At 52.5% G+C, this 25997-nt stretch overlaps 1 protein-coding gene across 2 annotated transcripts in view; it reads left to right on the forward strand.

Moving 5' to 3' along the window:
* The window catches only part of GALNT16 (polypeptide N-acetylgalactosaminyltransferase 16), a 55776-nt gene extending 30579 nt beyond the window's left edge, over positions 1-25197 (forward strand). The window contains exons 4-16 of one of the 2 annotated variants that reach the window (XM_061998263.1): positions 3524-3591; positions 4127-4192; positions 5190-5311; positions 6995-7082; positions 7686-7770; positions 8649-8752; positions 11806-11932; positions 12629-12721; positions 13627-13710; positions 14424-14565; positions 15952-16068; positions 21724-21863; positions 24074-25197. In XM_061998263.1, the coding sequence (XP_061854247.1) occupies positions 3524-3591; positions 4127-4192; positions 5190-5311; positions 6995-7082; positions 7686-7770; positions 8649-8752; positions 11806-11932; positions 12629-12721; positions 13627-13710; positions 14424-14565; positions 15952-16068; positions 21724-21861 (1234 nt within the window). In that variant the 3' untranslated portion in view covers positions 21862-21863; positions 24074-25197. Of the gene's footprint in view, positions 1-3523; positions 3592-4126; positions 4193-5189; positions 5312-6994; positions 7083-7685; positions 7771-8648; positions 8753-11805; positions 11933-12628; positions 12722-13626; positions 13711-14423; positions 14566-15951; positions 16069-21723 lie in introns of both variants that reach the window. The other variant, XM_061998262.1, reaches the window with a different exon arrangement.
* The last annotated feature ends 800 nt before the right edge of the window (positions 25198-25997 follow it).

Here is a 25997-nt window from a genome sequence, read left to right on the forward strand (position 1 = left end):
GCCAGGCATTCAGGCAGCCAGATGCCATGGTAGTTAAGAGAAGATAACATTCAGAACAGCAGTAATGCATAGCAAGAGAAATTGCCATCCAGATGCTGTGGAGGTGATGTGTACTGATGAGCAGGGGAGTGTTGCTGATCCGTTAACAGGCCAGGCTTGCTCAAAGCAAGCTCAGCTAGAGTGAGTTGCTCAGGGTTGTGTCTGGGCAGTTTTTAGTATCTCTAAGGATGGAAACTCTGCAGCTTCTCTGGGCATTCTCCTCTCAAGGCTAAACAGCCCCAGCTCTTTCAACCTCACCTCACATCTGGTGCTCCAGTCCCTTGATAATCTTAGTGGTCCTTCACCGAAGCATCTTCAGCACAACCCCTTGTTCTTGTCCTGGGAAGCCCAGAACTGGGCACAGCGCTCCAGGTATGGCATTACCAGTCTCTCAGATGTGGTTTCCTGCAACCCAAAGTCCCCAGCAAAGACCTTGACAAATGGGTGATGGATGTGTTCAGCTTGGTCCCTGCAGTCCTGCTGCCCTGCCACTGGAGCAGTGCTGTTGTGAGGAGCTGGCTGCACTGCTGTGAGTGCTGGGGTGAAGGGCATTTCCTCCCAGACCTCTGGCCACAGCTGGAGTCTTCATTGCCAGATGGTTTACACCCAGTGCATGTGATTGATTTACTCCTTGCTTACATCAAATGTCAGAAGTGTCCAAGGTTTATCCCTGTCCTGAAGGCTGAGCTCTGCTTGGGCTCTACATCATTTGCAGTGTCACACAACCAAGCCTTGGCTAGCAGCTTTGAGGCACGGGAGGTCTGACAACCTTACTCAGAGCTGAAGGCTCGGGTCATGCCTGCAGTGTTAGAGCTACATCCCACTTGCAGGTTGACACTGATGTTATAGAGGGAGTTGGAGATTTCATGGTGCTCTTCAGGATCTCTTCTGTAACTCCAGAGTCCTGTCTTTCAGCACAAGGCATGTGGATGTTACTGCTGTGGCTGTAATTGCTGCTCAATTTGCATACAACTACAGTGCACCAAAGGCTGTGTCATTGCTTTGCAGCACTTTGGGATAACAGGACTGTTCTGTTCTGTTTGGTTTATGACCTGGCTGTGAATCTGCAGAGGACCACAGTTTTATTAAGCAACAAGAGGCATGAAATTGCTTTGCCTGCTCTCCTGCTGACTAGTCAGGCTTGCAGCCTGTCGGTATTTCTATATCCATAAGAGCTTTCTCAAGCCAGGTAGAGCATTAATGGAATTAGCCATTGGAGATGCACCTGGTGAAGGTTAAACATGATTCCACCGTGATTATGGGCTTTCCCCCAAGTTTAGTTATCATACTTACACGATGGGGATGCTGTAAGAGAGGTGGGGGTGGGAGAGGACAACTGGTGGAAGTGATCAGCACCAAGAACAACAGTTTCTGTGCTTGGAAACTTTAACTCTTAGAGGCCCAGCCATTAGAGGTGAGTAGAATATGTACATCCCTGGGTTCTCACACGTGAGATCTGTGCAAGCCTGGCTGCTGAGACACTCAGAAGTCATCAGGAAGCCTGGGAAATTCTAGGGAGGAGTACATGAAGGGGTACTGGGATTAAACTGAAATTAAAACTAAAGGGAACCTAAATGTGTTCCTCTGAGAAGCACCTTGGGAAATGGTCACTTGGCAGTTGAAAGGGCTCGTTGCTGGCAGCCTCGTTCTGCAGGAGACGTGCGTCAGTCGCGAACTGCCTGCCTGCCTGATGGCTCTTCCTCAGCAGGACCTATCTGTCACTCCCAAACCAGTTCCTTGCCTGGCATCTTGTTCTAGTTCAGAAACAGCTGTCACTGAGAAGGCATTTAGTGTGATTGATCCCTGTGCCCAGTTAGTCTGTCAGTGATACCGTCGCTCCTGCTGCAGTGACCGCTCCTGCGGAAGGGAAAAGCAGCTGCTTTGTGCTCTGGGCCCTTTCTTTCTCTCTCCGACTTCAGTCAGTACTGCAGGGACTGTTGGGTTTTGGTGCAAAAGTAAAGGTGAATAGTCAGGTTTGGATTACTAGACCTGAACAGCTGTCAGTGGTTCAGTGCCTGTATGCAGAGAGCCTGTGTGACTCCTGGTTAAAGGGCTGCTGTTGTAATGCTGGAGCGTTGGTGGTGGCAGCTCATCACAATGAACGTTCAAATGATGGCAAAAGAGGAGATTATTTCTGAGCAAAGGGAGGAAAAAAGATGCTTCTCTGTTAACATCCAGAATAAATGGGATTATCTGTGAGCTGGTGAGGGAAGGACGTGTCAGCAGAGGAGAGAAACTCGTTGGCAATGCTGGTGTGTCACGGGACAGAGAAGGATTGAAAGAAAACACTGAAAGAAGAAGGAGGCTGTGAGAAAAGACAGAGGAAGTAGGGAATCTGTGAGATGAGGGGACAACAGTCTGTGTTCCTGCTGTAAATGGCAACTGTCATTGGATTTTGGAACCCTAATAACACATTTGGTGCCTAAAAGTAATTGTTTGTCATGCCAGTCTCTGCACCTCAGGGAAGGGAAATATTAGGGTTACCATGTTCATTGTTAAAAAGACAGGGGAGACAAAGTGGATCCCAAAGATCCACAGCAAGGAGTTGCAGAGCTGAGAGATGAGCTGGGCATTGAGCAATGGGCTGTGAGCTCCTTGAGCAGTGTTTTCTCTCTACTGGGGAATCTGTGCACAGGTGAGGAAGAAAGAACAAAGTGTGTGGGGTTTTCTTCCCAGTGATGTTGAGTTGGAAGACCTGAAACTTGTGGAGAAAATGTGAGCATTTCTGGTGGTCAGGCTGGTGGGAGAAGGTGCAGAGTGCTGTTGTACAGCCATGGCACTGCGGGACGCAGCCTGGCTGGAGCGGCCGTGTTTTGTATTGAGCTTGCACAGACAAGACTCTCAGTGTAGGGAAACCTTGTCTGTAAAATATGCAGATGATGGCTGTGCTGGGAAAGCTGCATTTACAAATGCAGAGAGGAACATCCCCCACCTCCCTCCCCACCACGCTACAGCATCTAGAGAGGAACGAGCCAAGAGAAGCAAACGAGATTCAGCCTTGAAAAATGCAAGCTCAGTCATCTAGGGACGTGTGAGCTCAAGACACAAATGCTCTCAGAGACATGTGAAACAGCACAAATCTGCAGCAGAGTGGGGTGTGATAGTGAGCAGCAGAGCAGTTGGGGTTTTGCTGTGTGTGAGACAGCAGAAAACTCTCCTGAGCCGAGGGAGCTTTGGCATCTCAGGGCAGGTGGTCCTCTCCTCTTTGCCTCTCTGTTTAGCAGCAGAGAGCGTGCTGCAGCATCCTTTGCTAGCTGTGCCCAGGCAGGTCTGCAGTCAGCTTCGTGACTGTGCTCCTTACACAGCCTGAGATGCCATGGCTCTGGGATACTCCTGCTTGCAGTTTGGTTCCTGCCAATGAAGCCTGCTACAAGGGCAAGGTTCTCTCTTCCCGTTACTGGAGTACACTTGTGCCAGTCCTACCGTGGTTGTTACGATGGCAGCTCACAATGGTTGCCTTTTTCTCCTCCCTGGGTGCCTGCAGTGTCCTGAACCGTACCCCTCCCAGCCTCATCCAGGAGATCATTTTGGTAGATGACTTCAGCTCCGATCGTAAGTATGGACCTGTTTCCCTTGCACTTCGTTCTTCCCTCCTGTTTGCCCTCTCTTTGTTTGCTCTGTTCAATCCCCCTCCCTCACAGAGATTCCCTCTTGGCTGTGTGCAAGGGAAAAGAAAGGGAGGACATTTTTCTGTGTTCAGTTTCTATCCAGAGCTTCCTCCTTGTTTTTCGTTGCCATTGGCTCATCCCTTTCTATCAGCTCGGCGGTTTTGGCCAGCTTGCCAGAGATCTCTGTCTGGTTTCATTATGCACCATTCTGTGAGCTGTGCCCTGTTGTTCTTTTGAAGAAGGCCTGGCTGCTGAGAGCATCAGGGAAAGCAGGCTCAGCTGCCCAAGGAGGACAGGGAGCAAGCAGTGCTCTTCTGTGTACTCTTTTAGACAGCAGGATTAAGGCCATCAGGCTGATAAATGTGATGTTAAGTGAAAGCAGAATTGCCCTTCCCATGGAGAAGCAGCAGAACAGTTAATTGGAGTTGTCTGTTGAAGCCAAATAAGCTGTGCATTTGTGCCTGTTTGCCTCTCCTCAGCTGAGGACTGTCAGCTCCTTACCAGGATCCCCAAGGTCAAGTGTCTGCGAAACGCCCGGCGAGAAGGTGAGTGTGGAGAACTCTGCAGGCACAAAGGTTTTGCAGCCCTGTTTGCCTGACAACTGCTTACATGTTGCTCCTTATAGTTACAGCTTCCTTTTTCAGGATAAGGCTTTGGTATCCTAGTTTGGAGGCTCTGTGGAGGGAGAACCTGGCTTATCAACTCCCGGGCTCCAGGGCTCTCGTTTCATACTCGGATAAGGAGAAGTGTTGGCCAGAGGCCCTGCAGGAGAACTAGAACCACGCTTTCAGTTCATTGTGAACATAGATGTTAAGTCTCATCCTTTTGAACTCAGAGTGCAAGGTAACAAGCCATCTAGGAGATGCAGGAAAAGGAAAGAAATGAAGCGAAGGGAAGTGATTCCTCGCGTGGCTCCTGTGCACAGGAGTGGCAGCACTGGCTTCCCAGCTGCTCCTTAGCTCCACTCACGCCTGCTGTCTTCCTTCTAAAGCTGTCAGTGCATGGCAGGCCTGGAGCAAGGCTCTGGAAGGCAGATGGGAATTGCTGCTTAGTTCGTGAGGAGCATCCCAGGTAGCAGGATGGTGTGTAAGAAGGTGAGGGGACATCCGAGAGCCAGGATGATATCTGACTGCAGGGCAGAATAGAGGACAAGTGGAAATAAAGCAGAGAAGCAGCAAGAAAGGCAAGAGGCAGAGCAGAGTGGAAGCTGCCTGTGGAAGTGGTGAGAGGCAGCAGGGTGCTGTAATGAGAGGGACACTCAGCTGGCAGCAGCAAGGTGAGGAGGGCTGGAAGGGGGATGTCATCGCAGCAGGAGGCAGATGAAAGCTGAGTGGCACAGGCAGAAGCACAGGAGGGGTGATTCTTTGTGTGCTGGAGGGCTCGGTGACAGTGTGCTGGGGATGCCCTGCTATGTGGCTCTGCTCCTGAGGGAGGTGTGATGGAGGACAACTGCCCACTTGGTGGCCACACAGAGTGCATTTTGTGAAGGAGGCTCAGCTGTTTCCCGTGCTAACCTCCCTCTCTGCTGTCCCCTCGCTGCAGGGCTGATCCGCTCCCGGGTGCGGGGCGCTGACGTGGCTGTGGCTGACATCCTCACCTTCCTGGACAGCCACTGTGAGGTCAACAGCGAGTGGCTGCAGCCCATGCTGCAGAGAGTGAAAGAGGTGAGCACCCTGTGCCCCTCAGGGCTGGCTGGGGCTGGCCTGTCTTGGGCTGCTGGCTCCAGTACTGGCGAGGACAGCGGCCGCCCAGGTGCTCCTCAGGCAGGCTGTTCTCTGCAAGGAGAGGTAAACCCTGAGCTAGATGGGCAAGAGATCCCTGATAACTTGTACATTCCCCTGCCAGTGTGGCAGGGCAGGAGGTGCAGTGGTGTGTGCTTGAACCACCAACTTGTAACTCATGTCTCCTGCAGTTGCTGTGCTTCCCGGTCCCAGCCACCCCTCCATAGGACAGCTGCTTCGGCAGCACACACTGTGCAACACTTCCATGGTTGCTGTCTCCTGTATTGCTGCTGGACCCTCCCCTCTGCCCTGTCACTGCCAACATTTTCCTTCTGTTACTGCTTCTGCTGGGCTGCCAGCACACACCACCTGCATGCAGGCAGCTTCCAAGCACAGAGGAGCTGCCCGTGGGCACGGGGATGTCCCTTTGCGGGGTCACTTTGGCAAAGGACTGACGTGGGGCTGGAAGAGTGCAAAAGAGACAGGAATATTAGCAGCTGTCACCCTGACTGCTCTGTAGGGCTGGAGGGGGGAGACGTACAGCTCTGCCCTAGGAGCACACTGGGGAGGGGTGATGGGAGAAGTCACAACCGTACCGGTAAGTAGCTGGGATTGATCTCCTCTGAAAGGAGGATGCTGTGGAGTAATGGGCCTGGGAGGAGGCACAGAGGCTCTGATGCTGCCTGGTACCTGTGTCTGCTTGGCTCAGGATGAAGGAGCAGAGGGAGGTGGAATTTCAGGATTGATGACTTAGAAGCTTCTGCTTTTTATTCCTGCTCAATAAACCCTCTCAGGAGCCCATAAATGTTTACTTTACTGCTGCCTTTTGAGTCGAGCTGCAGCAGCAGCAGCAGCATAGGGTCCCTAGGCAGAAATTACCTCACTGGTTTCTTCAGGGAAGGATCGAAGTTGCAAAAAGCCCATGAATGATAACACTTCCCTAGGATCTGCAGCCAAGTGCACTACAGCAGGAGGAAGTGTTGGGAGGCACAGATGAAGGTGGAGAGGAAAGGCATGGAGGCTGGCAGCTGGCCCGTGGCAAGGTGCTGGCTGTGGCATTGTCACCTCTCTTGTTTCATCATATATTCCAGCTATCACAAGACCTTTAATGCATCTTTAATGCTGTCTTGTGATGTTCAAAAATTGTCACTGTCTCAATTTCTACTTACTAAAAGGATTGTAAAGGAAACCTCTAACTGTCTACACCCCTTAATGTCAACAGAGCACCCTCAATGGCTTCATATGATAAGGTATTCAGCTTGCTTAGGGCATTGAACATTTCTAGGCTGATGCTAGTGAGTTAATTCAAGGAGGGCTGAGTAGAAGGTATGCTGTCAGATATCAAAAGCAAGCACAAAGCCCTTGGGGCAGTGGCTCACAGTGCCCTGTGACTTGGGCACAGCAGCACTCCTGTGTGCTGGGATTCTGGGCTGCATCCCTCACATCTGTGGCACATCCCACTTGTTTGGACTGGCAGCCACGGCTCCCTTGCTCAGCTACCAGAACCACACTGGAGAAGCCAGACAAAGGTCTGCTTGTGCACCTTTGTGTTTTCTGATGTCTGGCAGCTTTGCCATTCAAGAAAAGCCTGACTCTCTTTTTTCCCTTCCCCTTTCTCTCCCTCAGGATTATACCCGTGTGGTGAGTCCAATCATTGATGTTATCAGCCTGGATAATTTTGCCTACTTAGCAGCATCAGCAGATCTGAGGGGAGGTGGGTATAATGAATGGCTTGTGCAAGTTAGGCCTGAGGGATGGTGCATGGCAGATAACTGATGTTCTCCTCAGCTTTCCAAGGAAGCAGAGCACTGATCTTTCCTGATGGGCTCTCTGTCCTCTTTTTCCTGCAACTTGCAAAGTCAGATCTTCTGCAGAGTTCAAACAAAACCTAACAAGAGTTTTCCTCACGAGCTGGCATCACTATCACAGCATTTTGCAGTTTCAGGGCTTGGTGAACTGGTTAAATACATCACCATGCTCTCCCTGCACACTGGAGTCTGACAGGCACGTCCTTCCAGGTGCTGCTCCGATCTGCCAGATTCTTCTGAACACCATTTGTACCTCTCCTGGCAGTTGAACCTCCTGCAGCTGTTGCTGTGGTCACCCACAGAGCCTGGCGCTCCTCTTCCTCACCTCTGGCTGGGATTGGCCTCCACGCTGCTGGTGGCTCTGCAATAGGATAGACTCAGCATTTTGGGTAGACTGTGGGGGAGGCCAGGGGAAGAAAGCAAAGGTGGCCTGTGCTGTCGAGGTAGAGGCTGAAGCTAGTAGGAAAGCAGTACCAAAACCTGTTTGATACATTTTTTTTCTTCCTCAGGGTTTGACTGGAGCCTTCACTTCAAGTGGGAGCAGATTCCTATAGAGCAGAAGATGTCCAGAACAGACCCAACTCAGTCCATCAGGTAACTGTCTCTGATGACTGTGCACAGTCCTCGAATTGCCCTTCCTGAGCCTTCACCTGGATGGTGAGGAGTGCACAGGGACCGCTTGCTGGAGGACAGAGCGCCACAGTATTTGCCACTGGAGTCTATACCCTGATCTGAGAGTGTTACTCTTTGAATGTTGTCAAGAACAGTGATGACATAGTGTCATAGGTTTTCAGGCATGCCACCTCTACAGGCCACCTCCTCTTCTGTATGTTTGCCTCCCTCCCTTAACTCTGAATGCCTCAGAAACCCCTGTGAGCTTTTAACTTATCTTCATCTTCCATGTGAAGAATTAAAGAGCTAAGCAGCTAAAAAGTTACCCACCAAGAGTAAAGGAAACCAGGGAACTGAATCTTGCCTAGTGATTTGAGCACAGAATTGTGCCCCCCTCGTAAATCCGTCTGTCCATGGACAGAGCCGACCCTTGGCTGAGACAGCTCTCGCTGCTGGCTCTGAGGAGTGTAGGATGTGACAAATGCTGATATAAAGAGTCCCAGGACCTGTCTGTAAAGACAGACAGCTCCTTGTTCATAGCATACGAGTATCCATGATTCCTCTGTGTCATTTGTGAGCCTGTTTTGGATCCAGAAGCAGGCAGCTTGCTGGCAGCAGAGCACTCCATGTAGCAGTGTCTCTCACACGTGTCCAGTTGGTGCACAGTCACCAGACAGTGCCCCTTCACTCTGTGCATGTTTGTATGGGTGCAGAAGACACAGCATTACTCAGGTAGTGCCTGCAGGACCGTCCAACAGAGGCAGGAGGATGAGCCAGGGAGGGAGACCTGTCAGGAGCCTGCTGCAGGCTCATCTCCTAGCTCCGTTTCTCTTTGCATGGGCTTGTGTTTCCTTTCCCAGAACCCCTGTCATAGCAGGAGGCATCTTTGTGATCGACAAGTCCTGGTTTAACCACCTGGGGAAGTATGACACTCAAATGGACATCTGGGGAGGAGAAAACTTCGGTAAGTTTGTGTTTCAGGGGAGCAAGGCCCTGGTGATGCAGAAGTCTCCTTTTGAAGGAGCTGATCGGTGCCAGTGCAAGGTGTGGGACGTGGGCAGGCTGTCAGCTCTGTCCAAAGTAGATGGAGGCTCTCTGCAATCAGGGCTGTCACTCTCTTACAGGCACGTGCACTGTTACACAGATGTTCACAGCACAAGAAAGAGGAACTCCCTGATATTTAATTGCTTTTTTGAGGCTATTCCTCCAGAACGTTCCTCCACACACATGGCAGCCTGTGTTGCCCCAGCTCTGGAGTGGACAGCCAGTCCCACGCTCTCTTCTTGTACCTGTTCCTCTTGCCCTGACAACTCTGACTTGTTCTCCCAGCTGGATGGGTCAGATGCACGTTTTGCCTGGTAAAACAAGCTTCTTTGTAAAGTGGCATTTGGGTACAGATAGATTCAGAATGCCAACATTTAGAAGCAGACTAGGGCATCACAGGCAGCTGAGGAGTTCAGAGGCCAGGGCAGTCTGTTCACTCAGGTGCTGTTACAGGGCCTGATGCTTAAACCTATCTCCTGGCACTTCACAGTGGCACAGGTATTCCACCCATCTGTGAGAAGAGATGCTGCAGTGCCACCTGCTTTTACTGACAAAAGGCCCTGTCCTGCATTGAAAGGAGGTTCAAGAGACCTCAACCATTTGGGGCATTCATTTAGAAATGTGCAGGTGGAGCTGAAGAGGTAAAAGCCATTTAGCTCTGTTCTGCAGTCAGCTCAAGCAGACTTTTCTGTAGCTAACACTGCCAACAAATCATTCTGTTTCTCCCATGAGTGTCACAGATTTGTAAATAAAACCCTTTAAGGAAGAATTCAAATGGTGTTTTCTAGCACCTGGATGACCAAACATAAAGAAAGAAATAGGAAACCTTTGTGTCTCTGGACACAGCTGGGGGAGCTTCTGCAATGCTTTCCCATGCCAGGAAATAATAGTTTTGGCTCCTAACAGATTGTCAAGGTGCCACTTTTTAAGAGCAAACTACCTGCTAGTGAGGGCTCGTGTCCTCTGTTCCCTGAGGCCTCGCTTCACTTGTGTGTTGGTCATGGTATTAAATAGGAGTATAAACGGGGTGGCATTGGGGTGGTGGCATCAGCTGGGCACTGTAGGCAGAACTAACAGACAGCCTTCACCCAGGAGTGAAGATCCCCTGTCCTGTGTCCCTCAAGCTCCTCTGCACAGCCAAATTCAGCTCCTTGCTGTCAGTAGCCCTTCTGCAGCTGCAGGTACACGGATCAGGTACACAGAAAAGATCAGGCAGAGATTTCCAGCTGCCTAATTGTCCTTCCAGCTGCATGGAAGCTGGTACCCCCCACCCCCCACCCCTTTTTTTCCACTGTGATGAGGAAAAGCCCCAGTGATTAAGTAACTTAAACCACATGTGGACTTAGGTCATGTCTGGAAAGAGTGCACAGCACAGAGTCCTCCCGTGCTTTCCAGCAGAGGATGGATGAAAGGCCTCAAGAAGCTGCGTTTCATCCCCATTTTCTCTTCTGTGCCCAAACTCTGAGTTCTTTTGCCCTTTGTTTAAAGAGTTCTGTCACTTACAAACCTGGCTGTGCTGTCTGTCTGCATGCTTAAGATACCAACGTGGCCTGAGGAATCCTGTCTTGGGAATGGACTTCACTCAGTTACTCAGGCTGGAGCTGGATGGAGAGCTTTGGTTTTGTTACAGGCTGGTGTGAGTCAGAACCTCAGCCCAGGGGAGCAAATGCCAGCTGGACACAGCACCAGGCACAAACTTATGTCTTGGCCCTTTGTTTTTGGGGGTTTTTTAGAGTCCTTCCTCTCTTTGAAGCTGGAACTCCCCCTTGAAAAGAGACTGAGAACAATTAAACTGTAGGAAACGGAGAGACAAGAGCTGGTAAGAAATGCCACAGGATACAGGCTAATACAATGGGGGGGTACTTAGGAGCTAGATTAAATACACCATCTCCCCCCCCAGCCCCTAGCACACTGTTTGAACACGTTTCCCAGGAGCTGGAGGGGAAAGCTGTGGAGAAAGATGAGGGCTGGGAAGCTGTTAGTGTGTGCACACGCCTGGAAAGAGCCCTTGGATCTGGATACCCGATTCCTCTGAGCCCCTGGCTCAGGCATTGCTGCAGGGACATCACAACCCAGTGAAGTTTTTGAAGTAATCAGCCTGCACAGTCTGAAGCCCCTTTGTTAAGGACTGCCAAACCACACAGCTCATTCTCCTTCATGGAAACCCCTCGGTGTGAGGACAGACCCCCAGGACCCAGCAGGTCACGGCTCTGCTGCGATGCAAATAAGCAGCTGCAGATCAAAGCTCTTCTAATCCTCGAACGAAAGGCTGGGCTGAGCTTCAGGATGGGCTGGGTTTCTCCCAGTGGCAGGGTGCTCTCTGTATGGTTGCAGTCACAGTGTTAGACTGCTTTCAGCTGGCAGCAGCTCCAGCAGCAGAGGCAAGTGGGTGAGAAGTTCTAACCCAGTTATCCACGTTCTGTGGTGTTTTGTTGTGTTGTTAATGAAGAGCAGAACAGCAGCAGCACACAGCTGGAGGATGGGAAGGTGTGAGGGAGAGGACTCAGCACACTGGCTCGCTTCCTACACCCTCATCTGGTTTCCTTCTTTCTCCTTATCTCCTCACCTCCCTCGTGGTTTGCTTTACACGGTGAATTCTTGTTTTCCTCCCACCCAGCGCAGGGCTGGAGAGCTGCAGAAGCCCAGGACAAGGTGGGACTGAGGGGGACCTCGGTGTGTTACCAGATGCCCTCCCGAGGGTCTGACTGCAACCACGAGGATCTGGTGGAAGGGACGGGCTGCCACAGAGAGGAGTGGCACTGGAGAAGGCTGGCACTGGAGAAGGCTGGCACTGGAGAAGGCTGGCACGCCTCTGAGCCACGGGGGTTGCCCCAGTTTTAACAAAGGGAGGATGGGTTTTGCTCTCTGGCCGGCACATGGCTGCCCTGGGTTTGCAGAGGGGCAGAGCCTGGAGGGCCGTGGCGCAGGTGGAGCTGGAGCCTGCTGCAGCCCGTGGGGCCGTGTCTCTTGCAGAGCTCTCGTTCCGCGCGTGGATGTGCGGCGGCAGCCTGGAGATCGTCCCCTGCAGCCGCGTGGGACACGTCTTCAGGAAGCGCCATCCCTACGACTTCCCCGAGGGCAACGCGCTCACCTACATCAGGCAGGTGTGGGCTGGGTGCTGCGGGTGCCAGCTCGCCCCCGTGCTCAGCGTCTGGAGGGGGTGCTGCCCTGCCCCTCGCCTGGGGACCCTGGGAGCAGCTTGTGGCGTCTGTCCTGGAGGGACGGAGGAGTTGCTGCTGGCTGTGAGCGAAGCCCCTTCCCTTCTCTGTTGTTCGTGTCGGTGTTTTGTTCCTCGGTCTGCAATGGCAGGGGGCAGCAGTAGCCCAGAGAGAGAGACCCTGGCCCTCTGTGGGTACTGCCCTGTGACCTGTGCCTGTGTAGCAGCAGGCAGCCCTTGGTCTTTTCTCTTGCCTCTGAGCTGCTTTTGAGTCTGGAGATCCAGCTGAGCTGTGCTGTGCTCTGAGAGGGGCCCTAAGGACAGCTGCCACTGCAGGAGAGGTGGGAGGGGAAGAAAGATGAGAGGAAGCGCTTCACACAGCGAGAGAGGTTAAAGCACTGTCACAGGGCCCTGGAGAGCTGCTGAGTCTCCATCCTTGGAGGTTTCAAAACTCAACCAGACAATACCCTGAGCAACATGCCCCCACCTGGAGCTGCTCTGCTTTGGGGAGGAGGTTGGACCAGGTGCTTCCCAAGCACCGTGGAATTACCCCATGGTGTCATTCAGCTCTGGGGCTAGTAAAGCAGGGCAGTGGCTGTCCAGCGGCACTCAGCAGAGCGTCTCCTCGTGCCCGTGCAGGAACACCAAGCGCACAGCAGAGGTGTGGATGGATGAGTACAAGCAGTACTACTATGAGGCCCGGCCCTCTGCCATTGGGAAGTCGTTTGGAAGGTAAGCTGCTCCCACACCTCAGCAGGGGGGCTCTGGTAAGCCCCTTGCTAGCAAGAAGTAGTTTGGGATCTTCTGTGGGGAACAGAGATGCTCTGAATGGTTCCCTTGCCAGAGAGGTTGCAGCCTGAGTGTCTGCTTAACGAGGTTTGCTTCCCATTCACTTCATTTTCCCCTCAGTAACCCTGCATAAATCACTTGTTAGCAGAAGGCCAGAGGGATCTGTAATGAAATTAAAAGGCCAGACATTTTAAGTGGATGGATCAGAATATTTCCTAACAGAGCATGCAGCTGCTGTGAAACGTGAGCTGTGCACGTACTAGAGCTTGATCCAAAGGTCCTGTGTGGGTGCAGAGTGCTGGGGCAGGCAGGGCTAGCTGGCACAGCATCCCTGTCAACTGAGCCTCAGATGGAGCCTCTTCCCCCACAGCTTGGTGGTGGATGTGGGATCTAAGTACATCCTGCTGAGGTACAGGCAGTAGAGTGTCTGTGTGAGGATGGCGAGGAGCACGGGTGCAGTTGTGTTCCTGACACACAGATGCCTGGTACAGCTTGGAGAGGAGAGTTCCCAGGGCCACTGCTTGGGGAAGTCCTCTCCCTCAGCCAGACAAAGCCCAGCAGGTTGGGAGGACTGCTGCAGCACTTGCTGACATGTTGAGTTTATTTCCCCAGCAATGATGTCCTTTAGGTCTGAAATGCAACCTGAACCCAAAGCTGCTGCCGTGAGCTCGAGGTTTGTTGTAACACAGGTTCACTGTGTATACCTGTGCTCTGAACTCACCAGCAGCTGCGTGGGAGAATGACTGACAGGAAAAACCTGTGTAGTGTCCCTCAGACCTCTTGGCCAGGCTCCCTTGTTCCCCTGCCTCCCCTTCCCCCTCATCCTCAACCACTGCCTGTGTTTCCAGCATTGCAGAGCGAGTGGAGCAGCGGCGCAAACTGAACTGCAAATCCTTCCAGTGGTATCTGCAGAACGTCTACCCTGAGCTCAAGTGAGTCAGCTCTCTGCTTGGAGAAGTCTCTGGGAGGTGGGTCTCCATGAGCAGCTGAGCCTTGGCAGCAGCAGGCACAACAGAGACTTGTGCTTGGAGGAATATTTACCTCTGTTCTTTTTGGTGAGAGACCTCCTGTGATTTCCTGGCTTGTGTTGTCACAGCAGCCCTGCAAAAGGTTTGTCGCCCTTGCCTGTGGGAGCCCTCTGCTCTGCCCTCACAGCTGTCCCTCACAAAGGTGCAACAGTGCTGGTTTGGAGCTGTGGGGTGTGGGCAAGTGCCAGAGCCCTACATCCCTCCCAGTTACGGCTTGGTCTGTGCCCGCTGGGTGCTCTGTAGTCTGGCCTTGACAGATCTTTCATGGACTGCTGCCAGTGAGGCTGCCAGCCCTGGGGGAAGGACTGGAGAGGATAAATCCACGTGGATATGGCTTCGTACTGGCAATGGCCTCTTTCACAGGAGACATCCCACCAAACTGCTTGGGGTATCCCTAAAGGTCCTGGTGTGCCTCTGAAACGAGTGCCAGCCCTCTGACCAAATTCTCCCTTGAGCTCCTCCAGACATTGCCAGGGCACAGGGTGACATTGGCCCTGCTCTGTGTCAAATAAAGGGGACTGTGTTCCAGTCAGGGGACACTTACAGCCCTGCAAAGGTGAAAGTGCTTTGGACATTTCTGTGTTTGAAGTGCCACACAACTGTCCTTTTCCTTCAAGGATTCCTGAAAAAGAGTTCATCCCAGGAATAATTAAACAAGGAGAGAGCTGCCTGGAGTCTTGGGCACAGGATTCCACAGGGAATACATTGGCTGGCGTGGGGACCTGCAAAGGGACAGTGAACAATCCACCTGTCACTCAGGTAAGGGGCAGGTTTGGTGCTTAGCTCCTGCTCCTGCCCTTTTTGTCACCCAAGAATGCAAAGGCAGCTCTGGCCGTGGGGGCTGCCCACAGAGGTGAAAAAGTGAAGATTTTGACCCTGTTAAACAGAGTCAAACAGCCCTGGTCCTTTCCTGCTTAGCAGTAAGCAGAAAAAGCAGCTGTGCCCATCTCTCAGGGATCCGTGGGTTCCACAGACCCAGCAGGCAGGCACAGAGCAGGAAGCTTTTCATCACTCAGAGGCAACAGGTAGTGTTTGGATGCTCAGGGGTGCGACCAGGCTGTGCATGGGGCATGTTGGAGCCAGGTGTCTGTTCCCATACAGACCCTTGCTGGGGTGTGCTCTGCTTCACCATCAAACCCATGAGAAGCCGCTCCTGGGGGGTGCTTGGCTACTCTCCTGGCACCTGGGTAAGAGCTTTTCCCAGGATCAGCAGTGCTCCTGCTTGGGCCAGCTCAGCTCTAGCTGCAGGTGGCTTGCATTGAGCTGTTTTACAGAGGTGTTGCAGTAAAGAGCCCAAATAGAGTGTAAATAGGCAAGCCCCCAGATGCAGTGATTTGGTGCAGCTCTCCTAACTGCCCTGGAGCTGTGCTGGCTGAGGTCAGCTGAAAACTGCACTCAGCCTCTTCTTCTGGTGACTGAAAGCAGCAGGGCAGCAGCTTGAGAGGGTTAAGGGTCACAGCAGGATGTTTTGTGCTAGAAAATACATATTCACATCTGGTAACTGTTGGAAAGCAGTGTGCAGCCAGCATTCAACTTGCCATTTAATGTGACTCATTGTTCCATGTCATTACCATCTGAAATCTCTGAAACTCACTGCATGTGGTGTTTCTTCCTCAGGGACAGTACAATAATGGTTGATGGGGTTGGTATCCACCTAGTGAGAGGAAGGAAAAATGAAGTGGCACATGCTGCATGTGTGCTGGTGATGTATGTTAGCCCATGGGATGTGCTTGCATGTGTTTTCCTTTGCTTGCCAGTCTGTAGCTCCCAGATACCTCTTACAGAACGTGTCTGCTGTGGAACACATGCAGAAGCAGTTGCACATCCTGTAAATGAGGGCTCAGGATCCTCCCTGCTCTGTAGGGCCGAATGTGCAAAGCTGCAGGGCAGGGATTGGCACTGGGTCCAAGGTTACCCAGAGAGCTCAGATGGTCAGGGATAGCAGCTGACATGGCCCTGATGCACCAAGCCCGAGCATCAGCTTGTGATCAGGTAAAGACTGCTGCCACAAGTCTTCCTGGGAGCCTTTGGTGAGAGCTGGACAAAGGGATACAGCTTTTGACATATGTGACAGAAAACCCTCTTTCTCCCTCAGCTGATCCCTGTTACAGTCCTAACAGAACCTTTCTTCTTCTTGTGCCAAAGGAGTGGGTATACAGTGACCGGTCAATTAGACAGCAGGACAAGTGTCTTTCCTTTACCTCCTTCTCTGCTGGTGCTCAGACCACACTGGAAGCCTGCAATCAAAAAGATGGCAGACAGGTGGGTAACTGCACCTGGGTTTAGTCCCTTCATTGCCACACACTGGTGTTCCTCCACCAGTGCAGCCTGCAAGGGCCAACCTGGTCCTGGCAAAGTGTGTAAGAGCCCCTTCCATCTTCTGCATCTCCCTCTTGGGCGTGTTCCCTAAACCCAGGCTGTGTGTGTGAGGTTGCCTGCAAGCCCAGCAGCAGCACAGGCCACAGAGCTGTGTGGATGTCTGCTGGGGCTGGGCCCTGGGCAGCGGGTGCCTCCAGCTCAGCAGCACCCTCACCGTGTGCCTGAGCTGAGCGTGGATGGGGCACAGAGGGGCAGCAAATGCTTTGGGAGACCCAAGGGAAGGGCAATGTGTGCTGTCATGAGTTTGCTTGTTTAGAAGTGAGAGAACTGTGTTCTTTGTGCTGTCTTTGGGCATCTGAACAGACCTTTAAAGCTGAGTGTGTGCCAGCCCTAGCTGACATAAAGCACTGTGTGTTCCACCCACACTGCTCCCTGAGGAAAAACACTCAGCAGCAGCCTTCCCAGCAAGATGCAGTTCTGGGACCTGTGCAGTTTCCAAGATGTCAGGACACATCAGTCACTTTGCCTTGCAGCACTAGGTCAGAGGTGGCCCCTGTGATGTGAGGTGCCCTCACAGAGGTGATGGGCCCTTAATGAGAACACAACAAGTGACAATGCAGCATTGGCAGGTGGTTGGGCTGGGCTTGTTTCATCCTTCTGCTCCTCTACCCCAAAAGAGAACAAATTTTCTGTCACCTAAGGCTCTGCTGACTCTGTCTTCTGCCACATGCGTTCTTCTGACAGCCCCAGAGCAGGAGAGGGCTCAGCTTGCAGCCAGTCCTCAGCAGCATCCTCTTTTGTCAGTGCTTTTTAATGCTGTAGGAATCTCTGACTTCAGTTCTTCCTGAAGGAAAGCACTGACACCCAGCCTTGCCCAGCTGTGGAAGCCTGTGCGGGTTTTCCCTGGGGGGCTGGTTAGTGCAGAAGTGTCTTGAAGAGTTGTCACCGTGAATAGATGGAGAAAACTGAGTTTCAGATGAGCCTTGCAAGGATATGCCAGGTGGGTGTGCGTTCTGCCCCTTTGTCTGTGGGTAACCACTCACCCCCTTGCACTGTAATTGGGTCACTCAGCTTCCTCTTAGGTGCCTTGCAGCGTTTTCCTCCTTGGCAGCAGGGAGGACTCTGGCAGCTGCCAAAAATCAGCTCTTTCCCCACCTCCCTTTTCATGGAAGGGCAGTGTTCCCCAGGAGGGGGGTGGAAGCCAAGCCCTGTTAGCCAGAAGAGAGATGAATCCCCACCAAGACAGGCAGCCTCATTCTGCTGATGGAGGGGGATTTATTGAGCCTCAATACGTTGATGATCTCCAGGCTTGTTATGAAGACATGCACACACGCTTAAGGACGTGAGCTGTTGTTTTCCATCACCTTATGTGAGCAAACTGCACTTAAATCAAGGACTTGCCCTAGCAGATGATTTAGCCAACTGACTGAGCAAGGATTTTGTTTAAGCATTTCAGATAATTAGAGCTGATTTGAGTCCCAGCTGCCATCCCAAAGCAGCTGTGGCTGAAGGGGTGAGGTGGCTGAAGTGCATTTGAAGTTTCAATCTAATTTGGGCTGAAATGCTCTAAATTGTTGGTGAGAGGGGGTTTTTTGGAAGAGGCAAACTCCCATTTTGGATTCACAGACAGTTCTCTTGTAATGCTCCAGTCAGCTGGGGAACGTTGTTGTGGTCCCTTCCTTGCATCAACACAACGGTAAGGGGTGGTAATACTGACACTGGATTTAATTAGCTAGAAGTCAGTCAGCTTTTCCAGCTGTCTCATTCTCTCCCCTCTTGATATTTGGGAGGTTGAGTTTCTACTGCTGTAGAAGCTTTGTGAACTGAAGGAGCAAAGCTGGAGAGGACAAACCCCCCCAGCTGCCCCAAGTGTGGGGGCTACAGGGAGAGCAGCATTTTCCAACGACACGTAGGTGTGGCTGCTCCTGGGTTCCTGTGGGCTGCTCAGAAAGTCAGAGGAGCTGAGTGGGAGTGGAGGAAGGGGAGTTGAGCTACCTGGTGTTAGGCAGAGTCAGATCCATAGGACAGCACTGTGTCCCTCATGCAAACACAGCGAGGCTGTGCCCGTCCCAGCCAGCTGCTGTGAGAGCAGCCTCAGCTCAACTCAGCACACTGGCTGGTATTGCTGAGGGCTGACAACGGGCCATCCTCTACAGTCTTGTGAGCTCTGTCTAGAGCATTGCCTCAGAGCAAGTCAATGACTTTGCAAGGAGGAGAATACACCAGTCCAAATGTAGATGGGTTTTGGTTCTGTTGGACTTCTCTCCCTTGGGCTGAAAGGAACCAGGAGCAAAAGCTGTTTGGCACCGTGATCCCATTGATCATTCCACAGAAACAGCTGGCACTGCTAGCACAAGTCCAGCCAGAAGCTATTCTGCATAATCAGAGCTGGATTTCAAACCAGATGGAAGATATCCACAGTGTTGTTTGGAGGACAGTGTTTGTGAGTTGAGTGCACAGTAAATTATTGCCTTTAGCTTTGGGTCTGGCTCTGGCTGACGGGGGGGTGACGTTTTAATCTGTGTAATAGTGAGGACAAATAGAAGGCAAAGTGAGAGTCAGGCACTAAAACAAGGGAATGAAAATGAGAAACACTGGCATAGTGTTTCCCAACAGAACAAGCAGCGTGCTGAGGAATCCCACTGAACAGCCACACTTGGTTACAGTGGGCTGAAGGAACGTGACCCCAGCCTGACAATGAGGACACCAAGTTTCCTGGTGAGACAAAGGGTATTTGAAGTCCTGTGTGCCTTTGGATGTGACTGGGGAGTCTTCCCCACCTCGCCTCTCAGTGTATCTGCACCTGAAGTGCAGACCAGTGCAGCTCTGTGTAGACTGGCAGAGAAGGAGTGAAAACCTGCCTGCTCTGGAAGCACTTGACTCGGTGCCTTCGTGGTATTAAGTAGGTAAAACAATGCTGGCAGTCTGCTGGAGCTGGAGGGCAGCTCTCAGGAGATGGGAGTTTCTCTCAGGTATGACTCTTGCTGTTACAAACTGAAGTGCTCAAAGGGAGCCAGTGCTTGCTGGATGCTGCTGGGAGCTTTTCCATCGTGCTCTGGCCACTCATCTGTTTAAAATGCAGGGTTCATCATCTTCAGCACCAGCTGCAGGCTGCCCGTGGCTCTGTAAGTACAGCCAGTGACAGCCTGCAGGCTCTGAATACAGTCAATTACAACCTGCAGCATCCTCAGCTATTCCAGTCACCAGCTCTCTGTACAATTCTGTCAAAGCATCTCAGTCCCAGTCAACAAAATCTGCTCTTCTCAGCTGTGTTTCCTGACCTTGGCCAACTCCGCTGAGTTTTGGGGCTTACAAGGCCATTGTTAGGATCTTGGGAGAAGCCCTGCACTGATTGGATTGCTGGGGGCTAGAAGAAAACCAGATTAGTCTGAGAAATGACAGCAGTGTGAACAGCTTCAGCTCTTGTGCATACTGGGTAGGAGAGCACTGGCTATTTCTGACTTTCCTCTTCGGAAGAGAACAGCACGTGGAGTGCTTCTGTGCAGCCACCTCAGGGCACTTGTGCAGTGACAGGTAACAAAGATGGAGAGAGAGCTTCACAAAGCAGTGGGATGTCTGTGGGGAAGAGATTCAGGACACAGGATTTCAAAGCAAATAGGATTTTTACCTTTCTTTCTCCAGAGCTGCTGTGCCCAATAAACTCTGTTATCTCCATCCGAGTACAGGCCAGTGGTGCTGGCTGGGGGTAGGACAGGAGAGGACTCCCTGGAGGGGAGGGCTGTGAGAGCTTTAGGTGAAGTCAGGGGGGTTGCTCTGGTATCTGATGGAGGGCAGCAAGGCAGAGGTTCTGACCAGAAAGGGCTGAATCAATGACAGTCTCAAGATGCCACTTGCATGTGAGATGAGGAGCCCTCCTTTGGGTTTTCCTGCCCCACACGTGGCACCGCCCTGCAGCCTGGGTGAGCCTTATGTTCAACTCTGGCACCTTCTCGGTGTCCCTCCTCCCCCTTCCCCATCCTTGCACCACTTTGAGTGTAGGGTTCTGGGGTGAAGTCCTGGGCTTTGCAGTGCCATGATTCACTGAGGTGGCTGATTTGGTGTGGCTCGTTAGCAGCAGAAAATGTTCTCTGGTGAGTGTCTGCTGGTGCCCTGCTGTGTCTGTTGCTGTAGACTCTCTCTGCAGACACCAGAGTGGGTACCTGCTCAGCAGGGAGAGATGACATGGCAGCAGGTCTCTGATCTGGAGGAATAACATCAGCCATCTTCCCCATGGTGCTAGTTTTCTCCTCAACAACTAGCAGGGAGAAGAAAAGCAGCATCTCTTGTAATTGCCCTCGTCCTCCCTCTCAGATCTCCTGAGAGCATACTCCTTTACAGCAGGGTGAGCCATGGGGTGTGTGGGAGAGGGGGCACACACAGGGGAGCAGAGGAAGGAGGAGGCCAGGGATTCACAGGCACAGAGAGGCAGGGGCAGGTTCCTTTGGAGAAGGTCAAGAGGCTCTTCCCTGAGGGGTCTGTGAGCCTGGGAAGCAGGCAGGGAGGCTGTGGTGCCAGCTAGGCTCAGGGTGCTGCTTTCCAGGACCTCCTGCTTTCCTCTCCAGCAGTACAGCTCCTGTTTTATGAGACTAACATTTCCTCTGCAGTTTGTAGTGAGACTTCAGCCAGATGAGAGCCAGGCAGCCCTGGGACCTGTGTGGGCAGTGCACTGCAGCAGCTGGTGAGGGGCATTGCAGTGCACAGGCTGCACTGTACCTCCCTCTCCAGCATCACGACATTCCTCTGCCCCTTTGCCTCATAAGGCCAGCTCCTTCCTGCTGCCCAGACAGCTCTGTGTCTGTAGCAGTGCTGGCAAAGTGATACTGCCTCTGGGATTTAGCCTTGAAGGAGTAAGTGATGCTGGAGTAACACATTACTCAGGGTTTGCAGCTGCACTGCCTCCCAGCAACAAAACCAGCACACAGAGCTGGAGGGGAGCTGCCAGCAGCATGTGAACACAACTGGATGTCGCAGATCCCTTTGTGGATGTGGTCTGAGGGGAGCAGGGGCACAGAGCAGCGTGTGCTGAGAAGCTGTCAAAAGGACACTCACAATCTGAAATGCTGGCAGGGCAGATAAGATGATGAAGAAGAGGCAGCTGAGAAGGATGCAGAGCCATGGAGAGCTTTCAGTGTAAGTGCTGACAAAAATCTTGAGCTGGGTGAGAGGAGGGCTGAGGGGATGTGGAAGAGGGGTGGAGAGCATCTAGTCAAGCAGCAAGAAGTGGGAGCCTTGCTTTGTGTGTATGTATTGCTTTCCTCATTGGGAGAGCTTTTAGTGCTTTGCCTTCTATGCATTGGAAAGAAACCATCGAAGGGATTCAGGTTTTGGCAGGTGTCTGGGTGCCTGAGATGCAGCACAAAGAATGGAGCTTTTGAAAACACCACTATCTGCTGACTTGTGTGTTGTTTGCCTTCTGAATATTCCCTGTTCTGCTAAACTCAAGCTGTTGTTAATGCAGGAAAGCAGTGGACATGCTGCCCACCCCAGATTCTCAGTCTCCCCAGTTGCTGAGGTTTGAGTTTTGTGCTCACCCTCTCCTGCAGCTGGGAGGCACATGTGGAATGGAAGTAACAGCACGTTTCTTCTGCCCTCTCACAGAAGTGGAAGATGAAAGGTGGCCTCATTCAACACTTTGTCAGCGGTCTCTGCCTGGAGAACCAGAGTGGGAGAGTGGTGACCAGCCCTTGCCAAGCAGGTTCACCTGCCCAACAGTGGGAGCTGCTGCAAGCAACATGATGGTAGCACAGAGATCTCCTCCTTTCTTTGTGCATGAGACTCTGGGAACAGAGGGGGATGGGAAGGGAAGATGGGTTTGTGTGTTTGACCTTCAGTGTTTTCATTGTGCCCATCAGCAAGGCCCCATTCCAGCTGAGGTTTTTAGGGAAGCAGCTGGGGGTCAGAGAGTGAGGAGTTGTTGAAATCTTCTCATCTGTTGTCTCAAGTTCTCTGTTGTAGCTCCTGTCCATGCACAGCTGTACCAGAGAGGGGGGGAGGACCCAGCCCAGCACTGAGTGACCTTGCAGCTCTCCCCATCTGTTCCTTTCTCTGCATCCAGAACCCTGGATTGCTCAGGCGATGCTTGTACAAACACTGGTAGCTCTTTGGCTTCCCTGGCTTTTTGTTCTGACATTGGGCATCATTTATGCTGCTGCTTCTGTCAGAGAGCACTGGCCAAGGAGAAGAGTCATCACAATGAGTGGAGGGGCTGGGAAGGAAGGAGCAGACCCTGGGGCAGGTTTGGGACCTCTTGCTGGTGGGCCTGATTCTTTCTCTGCCTGCAGCAGCTGCCCTGCAGCCAGATGGCCTGAGGTTGGCACAGTGCTGACAAGAGAGCTGGAAAAGGGACAGTGTGTTTTAGCAGCACAACCAGGGCTTGTTTTGGGGACTACTCCCTGTTGAATTCTTGCTTCTAGTTTTGTAGGGGTGGAAGGTCAGCCTTGCCTCCATGGGTGCTGCAGCCCAGCTGGACCTGGCATCTGGGTACCACAGTCCTGCAGAGCAGAGCTGCTTGGAGGCAGGTGCTGCTGCTTTGGGATGCTGGGGAAGCTGGGACCATTCTCTGGCTCCAGTTCCTGGTGCTCCCAGCCACTGGCAGCTGCAGGAGGCAGCCCCTCAGTCATCACAGGCTTCCTGCTGCTGGCTGAGCAGGAGCACAGTCCCTGTGCTGGCTCTGCAGCTCTGTGTGGCCCTAGTGACCAACAGCCCAGTGTGAGGAGCCACCCAGCCCCTCTGCCCAGTTGCTTTCTCTCTGTATCACTACAAGGAGGTGGAAAAGCCACTTTGGATGCCCAGCTCTCCTCTCTGTGAGCACCCTGAGGAGGTGAGGTGGTGAAGCTGAAACTGCCCCTGCCCAACCACTGCCACAGCACAGGGAGATCTCTCCTTTGTGTTCTGGAAATACCAAATCCAACTGGTGTCTGCAGCCACCATCCCAGTCCTGCTGCAGGTACCAGTCAGCTGTGGCTCGAGTGTGGGTTTTCAGACCTGCCAGGAGGAGCTTACCTATTCAACTACAACCTCCTCTTTTGCTATTAGATGGGTTAAATTTTCCTCTTGGAGCTAGGTTTTGCAAACCAGCCCTCCTCCCCAAGAGCCTGGCGGGGGAACCAGATGATGGGCCCAGCCTGGGTAGGCAGTGGCTTGCCTGGATCCTTTGTGATCTGGTGTAGAAGGAACAGGCTGTTCATTTGGGTTCTGAACAGCTGGCTGCCTTTGGTCATGTTTGTATCCTTTTTTCATTCTTTCTCCCAGCTTGTACTAGCTGGAGGAGCTGACAAAAGAACAGAACAGCTCTTTGTAGGTTGCACGTGCTCAGAAGTGCTTGTGTGAGAAATGGGGGGTTTTGCTGTTCTCAGTTCTTTTACTTAAGAGAAATGAAATCAGTCAGGTGGCTGCAGCTCTTTTCCTCTTCCCCCCTTCACCACCTCGGCACTGATTAACCAGAGGAACAGCCTGCCTGTGCCATGAAAACTCAGGAGCAGTTCCCTTTGGTGCCCAGCTTACGGCACAGTGCAGCCACACTCCGTGTGGGGACAGGGACGCTGGCTCTGCAGAGGCTCCTCTTTCCCTGTGTGCTTTGGGCCTGAACTTCTGAGGCCAGGAGCCTGCAGAGAAGGAAAGAAAACAGGCATGGAAGGAGGGCAGGGCAGGCACTCGTGACAGGGAGAGATGCCATCCCACTAGCAATTGCTTTTAAAGAGGAGTGCAGGAGATGCTGCCAACAGAACAGCTCCATTAGCTGCAGCAGTCAAGTGCTCACACACCTGCCTTGGGAAACATCATGCAAAGACAGGGGAAGGGCCAGTGGGCAGGTGCAGTACATAAGCCCTGTATGCAAGGGAGTGCTAAAGGATCAGGTATTCTCATCAAGAGGGCCATCTGAGCTTCTCCCATTTCACTGGCCAGCAGCTTAAGGGTCCCAGCTAACAGCATGTTCACTCCTCCCCAGGTCCCGCTTCCTCCTCCTTGCTCCCACTCTGTGTGCAGCTTTCTTGCAGCTCTTTCTTCATAACCCTACCGGGACTAGGACCCAGCTCCTCTACAAATGATTCTCCTGACTGCTGCAGACCACAGAAGCTCTTGCTTCTATAGAGTCTCCAAGCTCTGGGCCAGCCCTGGTTCAAAGGGCTCTGGTCAGCACGCTGGCCACTGCCCTCGCCTTTGGGCTCGGCTGCAGGGTTGGAGGCTGCTGAGGTACCTGGACTAGCTGTGTTGGTTTGTGCCTCTCTTCCTGCTGCTCAGTACCTGGCAGAGCTCTGTGAACTGGCATCCAGCTGGGGCAGCTGAAGGTCAGACACTCTCCTTCTTCAGGTGCCCTGGCCTGGGGGAGAAAAGGGAAAGGTGGGCAGATGCCCCAGTGTAAACTGCCCCTGGCGTTGGGGGCTACCAGAGCCCTAACTACCTGCTCCTGGATGCGTTCTCCTGGGGTCACCTCCCCACTGCTTACTCTGCTGTCAGCTACAGCACTGCTCACAGTGCAGACCTCCTCCCACGTCAGCTTCTGGAAGCCAGTGGTCTCCAGTGGATTTTAGCAGTTGCTGAAGAGGTGCATTACAAAAAGCTGCTTTCAAGCATGAGCAAACTGAACTTCTCCTCAGAGTGAACAAAGCCTTGTCCAGACTCATCATTACCACCCCTCCTGTCTCCCTTGTGCTGAAGGGAAGGAGGAATGAAGTTACCAGTGCTTTTCCCCCAAGGTCCACACAGTGCCATGGTTTGGAACAGGACTCTCCTGGTTCTGAAAGCAAACGGACTGACCCCTTGAACTTGCCCCAGGGGTTTGTTTCTTTAAGTCAGAACAAGCAGCTGCTCGTCCTTGTTCTCCTGTTCACTTTAAGCAGCCCCCTAGACTGTGGGGACAGAGCATGTGCATTGGTGACAGCTTTTAGGAGAGCTGTCGTTGCAGCAGTGTGAGCCCATGGGGGTTATTGAAGAGGAGCTGAAACTGCTGTCATACAGAAATCGATTTCAAGAGGTTTATTTCCCCACTCACTTGTAAGTTGCTCTTTGCCAGATGTAATTTATGTGGAACCCAGATCTGTTTTCCTGAAGAAAGCATGTGCCAGAATCTGTTTAATGCCTGGAATAAAATCCACTTTGAAACAAGTGTTTTAGCCTGCATTCTCCCTCCTGCCTTCCCAGCAGGACAGCCCCCCTCCTTTCCTGCCTGGCCCCTGCCTCTCACGGGCTTTGTTCCTCCAGACACCCATACCCCAGTTCTTCACATGGCTTCTAGAATCACTGCAGGAGAGGCAGGGAAATTTCTGGGATACAGTGGCACATCAGTAGAAACTGAGAAGCAGCTCTCCTCAGCTGCCTGGAGAGAGGAGGATCCTGTCTAGCAAAAAGCAGTTCATGGACTGGCCTTTACCTGCTGAAGGAAATAGCTGGGGGTGGGGGAATTAACTTTTCCTGTTACTCTCTCACTGATCTTTTCCTCAGGCTAACAGCCTCCCAAAGGTCTTCCTTCTGCCTCTAGCTCGAGGGCAGGGAAGCATCACCACCCATAGATGCCTCCTGGCTGAGTTGCAGACCCTGCAGCACTGTGGCTCCCCAGGTAGACTGACAGACTTTCCTCTTCTCACCTTGGTGGGCTGGTTTTTATAACAAGGCTTAGCCAGCAATGTCAACTTGGAGGTTTTGAGCTTAAAATCAAGGCTGAACTGCTTGCTGCTTCACCCACAGAGGCTTTTACCAGCTAGGATCAGCTGGGTCTGCCTCTCCAGAAAGCAGCTGTGCCACAGCCTCTGGCTAGGGAAAGAGGGGGAAGGTGTGCTGGAGTTAGCTGCTGGGGGAAGCTGGTGCTTGTCTGTGCTGCCTGGTGGTGCAGCTGGTGTCTGGGTGCGGTGGGACTCGGTAAAAAGGAGAAGGGT

This window comes from Colius striatus, chromosome 6 (assembly GCF_028858725.1).
Source record: "Colius striatus isolate bColStr4 chromosome 6, bColStr4.1.hap1, whole genome shotgun sequence".
Classification (NCBI taxonomy): domain Eukaryota; kingdom Metazoa; phylum Chordata; class Aves; order Coliiformes; family Coliidae; genus Colius; species Colius striatus.